The sequence below is a fragment of the Coturnix japonica genome, chromosome 5, assembly GCF_054131305.1.
Source record: "Coturnix japonica strain WE chromosome 5, WE-NBRP24, whole genome shotgun sequence".
Classification (NCBI taxonomy): Eukaryota; Metazoa; Chordata; class Aves; order Galliformes; family Phasianidae; genus Coturnix; species Coturnix japonica.
The window spans coordinates 12357063-12373215 of NC_140667.1; the positions used below are offsets into that span (position 1 = coordinate 12357063).

The following is a 16153-nucleotide window of genomic DNA, read 5'->3' on the forward strand; positions in this document are numbered from 1 at the left end:
GCTTTCTAGCAAGCTGACAGCTACCATAAGGTATTTAAGGCATTTTATCTGCAACACAAAGGAAACGCTTTAGCCTATTCTATTTTAATTTCCCATGGTGATCAAAACAAAACAGTTCTACACAAAGGAATGACCAAACAATTTTCAGTCTTTGTAGGTGCCTGAAAAAGGTGCACTGCAGTAAACAGCTACCTGATGTGGTCTCAGTCTGAAACAAGTGGCCATAGCTGGGGACACCGTGTGTCACACACCCATTCTACCTGACTGTATTTTTAACTCAGGAAAAATATTCTCAGTAGCGATCAGAAAAAAAAAAAACTGTTGGAGAAAAAACTCAGTAGTGTGTCAGTGTTCAAACAGAATTTCCAAAGAAGTGCAGCAAAAGGAAAATAGTAAATTCTGAATCAGGCCCTGGTCCTTCTGGAAGCAGCATTTTCCTGTGTAAAAAGCCTGCAAACGCAATATTTATCTTCGTAAAACACTATGGGTGAATGAGGTTCGTATGAAAAGTCAATCTGTGTTCATAATACATTTGAGCAATTTTCAGCTCACTTCTTCGCAGTCCACAGCTCACCATCTCCCAAGCAATCACACAACTACAAACAGATGCACCATCTCATTCACACCTTTTGAAACTGTTTCCTCGTGCGTCTATACTAATACAAAAAGGCATTTTCCTTTAGCTCTGCTGGCCTGTTGCAGTACTCTACAATACTTAAACCAGCTGCAGATTTCCATATTTTCCTAGATACTGCACTTTGTACAAAAGATGTTCTCCCAGGACTTTATTATAAATGAGATGTTATCCAAGAGTTAAATTATAAGGATCCCCTGGGTCACACGTGGTATTGACTTTTAATACTATACTGTTTCATGCTTGTATTTGATGGTTCAGCCTGGAAGTATACAATTATGTCAAAAATACATTATACAAACTATTTGGTTTTTTATTCTGTGTCAGTTTCCAGCTACATCTGCCCCAAACACAGAAACAGGGATCTGTAATTACACTCACACTGACAGCTACTACTTCAATAACTATTTATCAATGCTAATGTATACACCAGTATTAGAATAACAATGTTGCTAAAAATACTTATTGAATGGAATAAAGATCGAGTGGTCAACTGTGTCGCTTGGTTGGCTCACACTGATCTTAAAAGGGATCACCATAGTGTTGTAGGAATATCAGAGATTCCTGTTGGAGAGCTGTGATGACAAATCCAGGTACATTTGTTACATTGATTTAGCATATTATATGCAAGGCATGATAGCGTACACAGATTTCAAAGTACGTTAATGGTACTGATATTTTAAATAATAAATTTTGCAACTTCATGCTAAGCATTTTTTTTATCACAGCCAGTTGATAACTTTTATTTGCCATACAATCAATAAATCGTTAAACAAAATTTCTACTTCATTTTTTGTTTCTATGATTCCATGATTCTACTTCACTGTTTTAGAAATTATTTAACACCAAGTGTTGGGTTTCTGTGTTTCATGTTGAAGTCACAAGTCCTCTAGCCCAAAAAACATACACAATATAAACCGTACAAACTGTTATCCATCACATCTAAGGAAAAAGTAAAGCCATCCTCCATCTTCACAACACAAGTAAAATCTTTGTTTATGCTTTTAATTCTAATTCTATAATTCTATATTCTAATAAAAAAAGTTTTTGTACTTATTATTCTACATGGTACCCAAAGTAAACAATGATAAAAGTCAGTAAGTGAACTGTTTGTTGTTTTTACAGCACAGGAACCCTGTACTTCTGAACCACTAAGCAGCTGGAGTCTGGCTTAATTACTTAACATCAATCAAGATGTAAACCAGCACTTGGAGACCAAGGAATGCAATGTTCATCTGCAACACAAAAGAAATAGCTAAGCTATCTTAGCTTCTGCCTCGATGGTTTGTACACTAAGAAAAGTCAACACATTACTTTTATACTATGTCAGATACATAAAATAGCCAAATAGTAATTATATGCTGTACTGGAATTCATCAGTGACCTTTAACAGTAAGAAAGGTAAGGCCCTTTCCTCTTTGATAAATGGATGGACAGTTAAAAGGAGGGAAGAAATCACAAATTCTGGGTGGCTGCCTGATTTTGCACCTGTTTGCTCTCTAAGCTTATGAAACCCAATTCTTTTCATTGTGTTTTTGCTAATATTAAGAACACAGCACAGCAATGCTGAATTCAGCTTAAGAGAGCACTACAGTCTGTCTTCTACAAGATCAAAGGAAACAATCTAATTATCCCCTCTGGTCTTCAAACCTATAGCTGTAAACTACACATTCTATCTAATCTATGAAAAAAGCAACCACCCACCACAGTACACAAAAAGGTCTCCCTAAAGATAAAAGAAATGAATAACCACATGGAACAGATGTTGGCCATATTACTTATTGCACTGTCAGAAGCAGCTCAGCTCCTATGGTGTTGATGGTGAAATAAGACACCATGAAGATCTGCCCACGCCTCAGCTTCATCTTATCTCAGGTAATTTGTCTAAGAAAACGAAGCTTACCATCAGCTGCCTGCATCCCAGAAGACATAATAAGTCAATTTAACCAGCTCTGTGGTGGACATCAGGTACCATTAAAATATGCATTTATGTTGGTGTACTGGGATCCCACCTGTCAGGAATTACAGATGGAATGACAACTGTCATCAGCCCAAGCCTAGGCATAGGATAAGAGATTCCATATATACATAAGAGCTGATGCAATAACACATGAAAGCAAAGTAGCACACTTGCTTCCACACAGCAATGGCTATGGTACTTTTCGGGAGCAAATCAGAGAAGAGTTTACAACAATTTTCAGATAGCAGCAGAAGAAAATGCGAGAAATTGATGCTACCAGCTCATTGCTCCAGTGGGAATGTCACACAGCCCTTCTGGAAAGTGCTTCTGGGTTCTAACAATATCCAGAAGTAAGAAACCAAATGCTGACAAAGTATGAAGAAAACAGCTCACCTAAAAAAGCCAAGTTTGCTTACACACTGCTCTACTATAACCACCTACTTCTTGACATGTGGACAAGATCTGCAGGCCCCTAAATCCAGAACTACCTCACTTAATTTGCTAACTAAAATCAGAGTAGCTCTGAGTTCTACCTGGTGACTATAATGTCTCGATCAATGTTTAATTAAGGAATTAGTTACACTTAGGGCTGCATTGTCACTACATTTCATGGCAGAGGAATGCAAAATGAGAAAACGAAAAACCAGAATGGGATTATTATGCTGAGTCTTTCATTTATTGCCATTGTGGGATTTCCTTCTTCCCTGATTGCTTATCCAGCCAGCTTGACAGACAGTTCAAATCCTCATGTGGCCAAGTGGCTCAAAGCAGCTGATCTGATGAGAAAAATCTGACTCCTGATACATCCAGAGTTCTAGAGTATCTTCCTATGGCCACATATACTATAATTTTATAACCGAAGCATGAGAGGGAAGAACTCAGGGGATGAGCCCACACCCCTTTCTAGAAAACTATTAAATCAACATATTCAACAACAGGGAGTAAGGTAAATAAACTGAATACTGCAAAGCATGGTAATCAGTGACATTTGACCATTTAGTTCTGGAATTAACTGAAAAATATTTTTACATACAATTTCCACTGCTGTTCTGCCAACATGCCCTGTCGTTAATGATAAAATGGGCCCCATAGAAGTCACAGTTTTATACTGTTAACAGCATTTCAAACACAATTCTTGCAACAGTAGCAGACAGCCATTACTTCTGGGTACTTCAGAGTGAAAAAGAAATATTTGCTTAGACTCCACAGGGTTATTTTGGCACAGAAGAGGAAGATAAAAGCAGGAATCTGTTACAATATGAGCTATCAAATGAAAGCAAATAAGGATTCTATTCACTGATAATCTAGCAGAAATGAGACAGTTATAAAACACACTCAGAACTGTTTGTTCTAGACAATGAGGTTCTGTGTTTTGCCAGTAGATTATATGCTGCTAATTAAAACATAAAACATTAATAAAATCTTAAGGAAATAAGAATGAAAACATTACTTCAACGAAAAGCCATTGGTAACTACAGCACCATGGACACTGCACTCAGTGTTTATCAGCTCACTTTGAAATATAACTGCAGTGATAAAGTATTCTTTTCAGTTATTCAGAAAGTACTGTCTGCAGCCATCTCCTCAATGTAAAAATTAAAAATCACCAAATCTATTTGCTTAACTACGTGAAGGCTTATTTTTAAAAAACATCTCCATCACAGGAACCTATCACTTGCTCCTAATACAATGCCTAAAAGACACTACCACACCTGAGATACTGACAGAGATATAAAAGAAAGCTGAAGTCATGATTTCTTTCAGGATAGAAGTACATCTGACAGAAGAAAGTGCTTTTTGTTTTTAATCTACTGCTTTATTTTAGCACAAGTGTACTCTGTTAAACCCAAAGATCACAGTATGCCATTGCAAGCAATCCTGCACTGGAAAATTATTTTACAAGTGTAAGTATGCCAACAATACCGATACTTATCTCTTGAAATGTGTTTGTCATCTCAGTAGAGACACATGAAACATGTGGGAAAGAATCATTAGAACACCCTGTTGTTATTTTGACCATATAAACAGCAACAGGAACACAAATGCACAGTGTAACAGCTTTTACTTTGAAACACATTCCCTGAAGAATTTGGATTGGTATTAATTCTTGCAAAGTAAAAATTAAGAGAGAGAGAGAGAGATAAAGGAATAACACATTCATGATATGACGACCAAGAATTTCGCCAGCAATTTTGCATAGAGAATATATTGGTCTACATAATCTTAGGCCAGTGAGTACTCATTTGGCATGATACACAAGGAGATTTAATTAGATATGAGCTCTTTAAGGGGTCATATCAAACCCTGTAAACTTTGCAAAAAAAAAGAAAAAAACAAACAACAACAACAACAAAAAAAAACTACTTTGTATATATGGAGTTTTCAAGGGTTACATTTATGTTTTAATTTCTGCAGCAAATTTACAGTACATTTGTAGCACTAAGGGATAGGGGTTAGTGATGGGACTTAATGGGTCAGACTGATGGTTGGATTTGGTGATCTGGAAAGTCTTTTCAAACAAGATGCTTCTATAAATCTAGAGTATTTCCTTAAAAAACAAACAAAAAAAACCCCTACTTATTAGGAAGCAGAAAGAAGTACCATACATTAAATATCAAAACTAATTGAACAAGCCGCTGCTTACTTAGCTGCTGAATCATGAGTGGAAATTGTTGGAAATGAAAAAGAGAAAGAGAAATTTATTTCTGAAGAAATTCATGGAGAATTGGAGCTATATTTAAACTGCTTTAAGGCATTAAGAAATCATTATATGAAGATATATTGGATTGAGAGTTTTTCATTATTTCCTTCTTCTTTTCTGCTCAGCTTAACTCACCTCTTCTCCCATTCATACGTTTCAAAGTTTATTCTCTGGGTGAGTTCTGATGGCCAATTAGATTTTTCCACATGAACTCTAAGATTATGAAACTCCTCAATACGTGAAGAGTTTCATACTCTTTTATCCACTACTATCCTGTTCTGTATTTTTTTCATGCACCCACCGCAAATTTTTTTTACTCTATGTTAATCTGTTTCCTGCTTGAACATCAGGTCTGAAGGTGCTTCTGTATTTCTGCTACCTCTAAGTAGCAGAGACACAGTTAACAGCTGCAGCCATTTTTCCGCATGAAAGATAGGGCTGTATTAACTATATAGTTTATTTCAGAATCACATTCAAAATTGGAAAATGCACTTCCATATAAAAAATACGGAATAACTGTTGCATAAGCACGCAAGAAACTGAAATTTGATTTGAATGGGACTTTATGCTTAGATACCTAAAGCCTTTCTAAAGCCCTCTCTCAGAACACCTGAAAGATTGAATCTACAAACCAAGCCAAGTGAGTTAGCCTCACTTTAAGCCACAATGATGTCGAGCACTGATAGTAATGCAGTAGGTACTCCCCACTTTTGCCAGAAGATTTATGATACATGTCAAATACAACAATCTACACTGCAAAACACAAGGTTTTATCTTTTTGCCAAACCTTTATATCTATGGGCCTCTCTGACCTTGTTTTGGTATTTAATTGACCACGTACCAAGTAAATACACTTCCTCTTGCACTTTAAAAATGCACTTTGCATTTTTTCCAACTTTACATTTAATCCAATTTATTTGGTTTTGAATTCAGAACCAAAACATCTTTGAAAAACAATCGAAACAAAACCAAAACCAAACAAACCACCAATCAATGACCCACAGTTTTTTCTACCTTAGTATAGACTCAACTCAAAGCAAATACAAGGACACATCTTGAACTATTCCACTATTCATAATTTAGAAAGACATAGGGATTTCAACGAAGGTTACAACAGAAAGAAAACCAAACCAAACCTAAAAACACCATGAACAAGCAAAAGAATGCTAGTTCCATGTTTTGGTTTGTTTTTTTTTTTTGGCTGATACACATTACCTATATCCTAAGGTCTCCCTCAAGTGACAATAATATAACAAAAATCACCTAGTTACACAATCTGACTTAAAAGTAGAAGAGCACCTTACTGTTTATAACGTATCAAGATGACAATGAGAAAAAATTGAATCATTAGCAAGTCCAAATTGGATGATGAAAAGTCCTGGCACCAAAGCTTATTTCCCTTAAAGAAAGCCTTGCAATGTTGTGTTAAGTTTGTTTGTTGGTTTGTTGTTTTTTTTTAAAGCCATGAAAAGGAAACTTCTAGATCTGGTTTTGCAGCTTCGTTGTTCTTGTCTAAGGCTGGAGGAAATTTATGACTTCCTCCTCCTGCTTGCACCACTAAGAAATCTTCCAGAATAAAAGTCTCACAAATTCTCTGCCTACAGATGTATGCACATGTGGGTGATTTGACTGAAAATGCAAGTTATTTTGTTTGGGAGCCAGCACTGTTCCCCAAAACCTACATTTTCTTGGTTTTGTACCCTTTCTAAAGGGGCCAGAGGAAGTATGTTTGTGCTTCTTTGCTATTTATATCACTGAGAAGGAAGGTCTGAAAATTGGCAGCAGGCATTTCTGCATGTGTTGCACCTCAGAAACCTAAGTATGCCAAGAATTTTTATCTGTGGTTTCACTGCAGAAATCCTCAGATTTCTAAGAATAGGAAGAGACGAGACTCTCACTCTGCTAGCAAGGTGGAAGAGTTTGGTCTTTTAAACACTGTCACACATTTGCTGTAGCAAATAATATGCATTTGTTAGAAGCCTGAATTAGACAGTGAAAGATAACTTTTAAGGTGTTCAAATAGAAATATTTAGCCATTCTCTATACATTTTTTCTTTTGTCATTATAGTATACTTAAATTCTATTCTCTAAAGAACTTTTGAGAACTATCTGGAGAGACATAACATCTTAGCAGAAGAGAAACGAGGAAAATCTTTTTAAAAAGCACAAAATAAAAAATATAGGCCAATTTCATGTTAAGCGGTAATAATGATCAAAACACATTTTTCTTCTAACACATATCATCTTATAATCACTCAAGAAGGTACTGCTGAAATCAAAAGGCCAGTATTTCATTTATGTACTTCTAAACTTGCAATTTACAGCTATTCCACTGGAAAACGATGGAGGGATTAATACAATTCTCAACAGGCAAGTACTCCCACACACTGCATGTGAAAAATCTTTAGGCTATCAACCACCAGCTGCCTATGGACATTAGCTAAAAACTAAAACCTTGTGTCAAAGCCAAGTGAACTTTTCTTTAGTTCAACAAGAAGATTTACTGGCACTCAGAAAAGTATACACCAACTTCAGTGTAAAAGAGTTTGACACAAATATCTGAGATAGCCCTATCAGCTCCATATTTCAGTTCCTCCCACCTGGATTGGCTTCTCTTGTCTAAGTCAACTAATGCACAATTCAGTGGCCTTGACTTACTGTGAGATGTGAGTTATTGGGGTTAACAGCGTTTCACCCTCCAGGTCAAGCTCATCGGCAAAACTGCTGGTCCTGATGAAGGGTCCTGTGTTCACATCTAAAAACGTCGGGCTTTTTTTCACTGTGAGAAAACATGCAGATAACGGTTATAGCAATAGCACACAGCTTTTTCGACTTATTGCTTGGATTTCTAAAGTGCTGTAAATTTTAACAGAATATTGTATGTTTTCACAGAGTATTATAACCAGAAGGTACTACAAAGATGCACATACAGCTCAAAGTTCATGAAAAGTAGAGCTCTTCTATTTCAAGCATTTCAATTTCTGCTCAAGACTTAAAGCTAATTCTTCCTTTTCTGTTGCTTATACTCCTCATGCAGTAGAATTCAGAGTATCATAGTGCATTATAAAAGTCAATATATGATAATCAGTCATACCATGTACCACTGTCTACTCTATAGCAATAGTGCACGAACACCTGAATTACAAGATCAGTTCCTCTATGTCATCTCTACTTCAAATTTTAATTTATAAAATCATCTCATAGTGCATAATTATGGTGACTAAGACCAAGAAACCAGGTCTAGATCCCCAAAGGAGCGTTTACAGGTGATAATACAGCTTCTCTCACACACTGTCTGAGCCAGTTTACAGGTTCCCAAATCCTCTCCCATTTCAGGGCAAGGATGCCTCATCCATCAACACAGAAGTGAGTCAAGTGTTAAGATGCCCAGTTCATCACAAAGATTGCTACAGCGGAAAGGTCATTTCAGACAGTGAAAGTTTTGGGAGACAGGATTGCTTTTATAACAAAAATTTTTATGCATCTAAGAAATTAGGCAGCACTCTGATTTCATTTTTAAAGTGAGCCTCCTAATTTCTGCCAGTTTAAGAACACCATGTGCATTTTTGAGTTTGGTCCTAACATTTGTCAGAACCACTTCAAAACACTTCCATGCATTCTGATGCACAGAGTGCAATAGGTTCTCTTCCACACGTTCTGCTGAAGGAAAGCTTCTTCAGAAGACCAGGGTGCTAACACTGCCCCATGTACAGCTTTATCACTGCTGACTTGCTCACTTTGAGAGCTGAAAAGCCAGGGAGAAGATCCACGTCAGAAATTACAGTCTCCCTCATGACTTACACATCTACACTGGAAAAGTACTCTGCTGGCTATTAGGGATTGGACTGCAGAGTGTTTTGGTCAGTAGAAGATCACTAGGCATTTTAGTAGGATGAGGCAGCTTTTTACTCCATCAGGTCTACAGCCTATAAAAGTTAATTTTCTAACGACTGATTGAAAAAACATCTACCTTAAGGCTTCAAGGCAAACATTTTGCCCAAGCTGAACAAAAGATTCAAGACCGATAAAAAGTCATCATTTCTTAACCCTCACCCATAAGCAAACATTACTAAGAATTGCCAAAAGGATAAAGCTGAAGACAAGAAACAGAATTTTGCCATGATCTCTGACACTCTGGTACAAAGGCCATCAATTAGCTTCCTAAACACCTAATAGAAGCGATACAAAAAGAAATCCATAGCCATTAGACTCTGAATGGCTGTTTCTCACAAACACACACACAAAATGAAGGCGTTAAAAAGAAAAATATCAACGGATAATGAGTGAAAAGAAACAGTAAACAGATACAGCAAGGAATATTTAACAGAATTCATGGGTCCCCAAAATTTATTTATATTGTATTTCATGGATAGCAGTACAAGGTATGACTATCCAACTGATAATGCTGGGCCAAGCACTGCTTTCAAATGGCAAAGAATACACACCCCCTAACATGAGAACTCTCACTCTACAACAGAAGGTCCGAACTTCTTAATCAGTGATTATAACCACAATCAATCACAAGAAATCACTGATGAGACTTCTACATTACTAACACAATTTTGTATGCCCTATGACATTCACGGAGCTTCTTTTCTGGTAGTAGTGTACTTTTATGTGAAAAAACAGCTTACAATTCCTCTTCTGCAAGGACAATCAAAAATTGAAAAAAATTTTAAACATAGAAAACTTAAGTTTTAATTAATGCATTTAGAAAAATAACACTGGCTAGTGTTTATTTAAACATTTGCAGTTCACAATCTGAAAAACTACCCAAGCTTAAAAATCTACCAAGATGCCTACGCTTTCTTTAAAAACCTGCACTATAATTTTCAGTTCCACAACATGAAATTCTGGACAGAACACTGCAAGATTTTAGTAATTAACAAAGGTGATGGAGCAATGAAATATTATAAGATTTACCTGGAGAGGAAGGAGCGCTGGAAGATTGCTGGTCTGTGGAAAAGGATGGCCAGGAACGCTGACAATCTGAGTCATAGTAAAGATACACATAAAACAGAGATAGGAGGGGTGGGGGAAGAAAGAAAAAAGTTCCAGACAGACAGCTGAGGAGATGCAGACAAACTGAAGATGCAGTATGAGATCTTGAAATATAAATAATGCTGGGGAACAGAGTCTGGGAAACTCTTCCAGTTTGCACTGCAAATTAGCAAAATATTAAACGACCACTAGGGGAGGCATTGTGCCTCTTCAAAAATTCTTTGGCAAGGCATTCCTCCCTACAAGCCTGTCCTATCTTGAAAAATGGCAACTATACATTTGCCTCCTCCTTCCTGACTTCATGGCACCCTCATTTCCTTTCCAAATAGTACAGCCTTGTACTCCTCTTGGTCTGGTTCCACAGCATAGCTAGCTCCCACCACTGATGTTAGAAGCAACATGGTACACTGCATTAAAAAAGTACTTCTGACAGCCAGATTCAATTATTCAATTTGGATTTCTTGGGAAAAATTTTCAGACTGATGAGTCGTCAGTGCTGAGAAAGACTCAGCAAAACAAAGCATTCATGCTTTACTTCTTTTAGGTAATCACAACTGGTTTTGGTTTTTTGCTTTTTGTTTTTTTAATCTTAAGAACAAAACAAGCAAACAAAGCCAAACAAATTTTGCAAGTATTCTTTCAGCTATAGGCACGCTCCAGCCTAAGCTCTTCAGTCCTAGCTGAAGTGAGGATGCCGGAAGAAAGAATGTAATCTTATTCACAGTATGTACAAATTTACTTCTCCTCAATTTCTTTGACTCCCTGCGAGAATGGTGTTATGTGAACTCTCAGGTCCACGAGTTTACTCTTTTTGGCTAGGAAATTTAAGTTGTGCTTGCTGGCAAAGCGCCTCTGATGCTTCTTTCTTACATAGAGCAGGTGATTTCATGGCTCTTGCTCCTCTCCTGAGATTTCACCATGATCAGCCCCAAAAGAGATGCCCTTCTTAAAAACAGGCAAACCAAGGTCTGGCCATGGGGAGTGAGGAACATGAAGTTTACTTTCTGCTCTTTTACTACCCCAACTACACTCATGTTGCACATGGATTCAGAGAAGAAACTGAGCTCCTTATTTTCAGATGTTTTAGCCAAAATCCAGGGATCCTTGAACAATGAAAATTTCTAATGTCTTTAGTGGATGCAGTGCAGGAAACCTACAGGTGGCTCACAGCACTCTCACTAAATCGCAGGGTTGAGGTTTTTTTGTTTTTTTGTTTTGTTTTGTTGTTTTTTTGTTTTGGTTTGGTTTGGTTTTTTGCTTAGATCTAGCTGTAATACTAAGTCTTTGAGGAACACTCAAACGTTAAGAAAACGCCTAAACAAGCACATTAGAAACATCACAGGGCTATATGGCTGCTTAAGTGATCACAGAATCCAGACAAACAGTAAAATAAAATATTTAATTTATGGGTCCCCATCTGTTCACAAATATCTACAGAGTATTTTTCCAGGAACAGATGCATTTACTTCAGGGACCCAGTTTCAGAGGTCAAATCTAGAAAATCTTCTCACATCCCAATCTACTTGTTTAGATATTAATTCTTGGTTATCTGAGCACATAACTTAATTACTAGATGAAGTATGTGTTGTATTATATCATCTTTTGTCTACTGTTTATCCATACACTATCCATTTGTCTCAGTTATAAAGAAATGACAGGGAGAGTCTGTTTGTATACAAATATTTATAAGTGCTCACTTTCTTCTTTGTAATGAAAGTGTGTGTGCAACTACAAATGTGAGAATGTAAGTTTTGGTCTGTCTAGATCTCCTCGGCTGTAAAAGATTTCTTAGAAACTAAACAGTACTAGACACACAAAAAGCACTGCAATCAATGTTACTTCATCATAAGCTTGCATGCCACAGATAAAATTTTCCTCCACTTACCAAGCAATTTTAACATTCCTGTTTGTCCTGTATACTTGTAACAGTTTAGAGAAAGTGGAACACAGATAAAAAAGGAAAAAGATAAGTGTCAGAAGAAATTAGAGAAAATCCATTTGTTGAAAGCTATACAGCTGATTTTTGAAGTGGCAGTAGCTGACTGCCTGCACACTGAGCTGTAGAAACTCAGTACTAAAAGGTAGGACTTTTTGAAACAAAGCATTTGTATAGTTCTTTCATTTGATTGTATCGAAGATAGACATCTGTGCTCAGAGTGAGTTTACAAATTTAACTTATTATTTGTCCACCTTGTAACAGCTTTATTGTTTCTATTGCCAGATGCAAATTATAGTCATTCTGTAATAGAAGCCTAGAAAGAATGGACAAGCACAGAAAGAAGGTTGCAGCACATGAAATGTTACAGAAACATACCATCAAGTACACAGAAGGTGAGACTTTCTGGTTGAATTAAAATAGGTACTAGGTCAAAATCTGAGCAGACAGATGAAAAATCAAGTACCGGTAACTGAATCGTCAATTATGAGGTGATCACATGGTCCTTTCTTTTTCCTCACACTGTACCTTTTTGCACAGTGACAGTTAACATAGATGCATACACATTTATCTTCAGCACTTCTGCTTTCAAAATTTGATTCACAGTCTGCTCCACCAACCAGATGGCAGGAGCATACAATGCTTTCACATAGCAGGCTATGCTCAAGAGCTGCCAAGATACGTCAATCCTTTTTGGTTGAGGTACAAGCATGACAGTAACATGTAGTGAGTAAATTTCATATGGAAAAGCTAGCAGCCGATATCTCTAATCAATTGAAGAACTGGGGACTGCAAGCACCAGCCTTAGAGAGGGTAGCTCTTCCAAAATGTGGAAATGACAAATAATCTTAGTTTGTTGAAAATTGAGTATTCATTAAAGGAACAGCTGAACCTTAACCAGACAAGCCAGCGAAGTCAAAAAGCAAAATTCTCTTACATTAGTAATAAGGACAAGAAGTAGTTTTGTCCCTTCTCTTCCACATACTAATGAGTGCCTACACATAAATCATTAACAGAAGACAACACATTCTACAGCAAATCGCTTACCAGAATTTTCATATGTATCAAAACAGAAATCAGGTTTCTTATCATCCGTCACATGGTCATAAGTGATGTGTGGAACAGTTAACATCTTATCTGGAGAAGAAGGTCCGTTGTCCTTGTCTAGCTTAAATTTCTTCTTTTTAACCTAAAAATGCATGTACATTAAATTAACAAAATGAGCCACATTATGTCAGCTCTTCATTGTCAACAGTAATAATGAAGTCCTTAATGAGCTTTAAATGCACGAAAGAGTATGTGACCAATTCTACTTTCATCACTCTATACTGCGAATTTCTCAATATGATTTTATCCCCCCAAACTGGCAGATCGTTAGAATTCCATACATCATCATTAACAAATCCCTTGCCTGAGGCAATAATTGGCTAGGTCTGCAACAGTTTATATAAATGAAACTATTCTAGAATATCTTTACCATTTTAATAGACACAATAAATTTCTTCAGCAGAGAGCAAATGGACAGAGTGCTATTGAATTCAGATGAATCTATGATAATATGAGAAATTTCTGTAAAACATCCTCTCCTTCCCAGTGCGTAACTACTATGCCTTACTATTCCAAAGGAGAGGATGAAGTAAAACATAATGTAAAGATACATAACATAAAGACTTTGTCTTGCTGTATCTTAAATGAACAAAAAACCATCCTAAGCTATGGAATCAGACAATATGAAAATACTGCCATACATAGGCACAATATGTATTAGAAAACCATAAAAATCAATAGCTTGGTGAAACATAAGAATGTGTGTTACATTAGAAATTTCTATATAAAGAAATGTTAGTTAATGATACCATCACTGATTTCTTTGGTTTTGGACTGGGTGACAGCAAATGATAATTTCTGGCAGGTCTTCGAATATATATTTTCCACGTAGAAGAGTCTGGGTTTTCTGCTGCATAGCATCTCCAGGCAGTCTAGAGAAAAAGTTGTGCCAATGGAACAATCAATGCAATGGGATTTGTAGCAACCAATATTACACAGCAACTCCTAAGACAGCACATAAGAAATCTGTAAGCACTCTGTAGTTTCTCCCATGAAAATATTAACTCAGAATGGTTCAGTATCCTTTAGCAGTAAATAAAAACCACTTAGTCTGAGCTGGGCAAAAGACCAATATTTTCAAGTACAGCTTATATTTGCATTAGCAATAAATAATAAAAGAGAATTCTAGACGGGCCTCTGGAGACTGAGGCTGAATTTCTTGCTCTGCCCCAGTTTCCCTTTGTGACTTTGAATGCTTTGCCTATTGCATCCCGTGTTTCAGGCCCCTAAACAGAAAAGCAAACAAAAAACCAAAAAAATCATTCCTCCATAAGAGCATTGTCAGGATAAGAAGCAATTGTGATATGTTCAGTAGGGCCATATTCTTCCAAAGAATTGATCCTGATGGAGCACATGATGAAACAGCACAATTAGTTAACCAGGAGCCAAAAAAACAAAAGGAATCCTCCACCTCCCCCAATGATTAAAGCACTGAGTTCAAAGACCAAAGGAGGAAAAGCAAGGCTAGGAAATGAGACCAGAGACGAAGCACTACTGCATTCTCTCTTAAAACATAAATATGTGATCAAATATAATTAAGAATTAGTCTCCAGATTAAAACAGTAGACCCTCACTTCTACACTACATATATATAGGACATTCACATGCCCTCAAGCAGGAAAAGGCAGAAAACATGAAATGAAAGAAATAAAGCAATGCAGAATGATAGAGAAAAAACTGACAGCAGTTGGAAACTAAAGGATCAAACAGTCATATAATTCCCACCATGGTGAATAGGATACTGTAAGAAACAAATGGATTCTAGAAGAAGGAATACATGAAAAAGAATTCCTAATTTCAGCTGTTGCTCTCTCTTGAACTTATTTCACAAGCTTACTGGCTTAAGAGCAATTGCTTTGTAAATCAGATGCACAGAAATCATTCAGATGGGCTTCTAGAGATCCACAACTGCTAGCAAATAGTAATAATGAGTACTAATAACAAGTAGTCAACAACTCATTGTCTATCCCCTCCACTCTTTAAGATCTCAGATGGAGCCAAGTATGACATTCTAGTCATGCAGTCTCAGACTTCCCAACAATTTGGGGTTGATTTCCAGAAGAATCAGTGGGAGCACTAGGCACCCATTCTTTACAAAACTGTACCTTTTTCTGACCATGCAATCCAAACAAAACACACCGAGTCTGAAGACTTTTGGTTAACCACTGGTTAATACCAGAGCTCTACATTTAAAACTTTTTCACATCAACTCTGGGACTGTTTAGTTTCACGCATAAGCTTTACAGTTAGCTACTGTTTCCATACTGAGCGTGAGCTGGAATTTCTCCACTCAGGAAGGTGGAGAAATAAGTCATACAAGAAGGCAAAAATGATACAACATAGGGGGACATCTAGATTTCTTTTGAATTTGATTACATACTTCTACAGCTCCATGCAGAAACTGAGTGAGGGGCAAAACAAGGAGGAAAAAAGCCAGCAATGGAACAACATTAATACTTCTCATGAGTTAAAAGCCAACTTCTCACAGAACTGAAACCATACTTTCAATAGATGGAATTAAATTTTCTGCCTCTATGTAATCCTACGAAAAGGACTGATTTTGCAGAATCTCACATTTCCCAGTCATCTCTGATTTAATTCTCCTAAAATGAGATTTTAAAGAATTTATTTGTACAAAGGAAAATGAAATACATCTAACATTTGTTTCTACAAGGAACGACATTTTTTTAAAACATCATTTTACATGAAACCTCTTATCTATTTTTCACTATTGTAAAAACAGCATTTAATAACTTTTTCCACAGTTGCACTGCTCAGTAGCCACAGGGTAACCTTCAGTTTCTATTTTAAACT

At 36.7% G+C, this 16153-nt stretch overlaps 1 protein-coding gene across 7 annotated transcripts in view; it reads right to left on the bottom strand.

The window, feature by feature from the left end:
- The window catches only part of KCNQ1 (potassium voltage-gated channel subfamily Q member 1), a 314910-nt gene that overhangs the window by 207015 nt on the left and 91742 nt on the right, over positions 1–16153 (bottom strand). For 2 of the 7 annotated variants that reach the window (XM_085550020.1, XM_085550017.1), the window contains exons 9-13: positions 14089–14211; positions 13280–13421; positions 12182–12208; positions 10219–10284; positions 7954–8074 (exon numbers count right to left, since the gene is read on the bottom strand). In XM_085550020.1, coding sequence (XP_085406146.1) covers positions 7954–8074; positions 10219–10284; positions 12182–12208; positions 13280–13421; positions 14089–14211 — 479 coding nt within the window. Of the gene's footprint in view, positions 1–7953; positions 8075–10218; positions 10285–12181; positions 12216–13279; positions 13422–14088; positions 14212–16153 lie in introns of those variants that run through there. The other 5 variants (XM_085550021.1, XM_085550018.1, XM_015863924.3 and 2 more) reach the window with 3 other exon arrangements.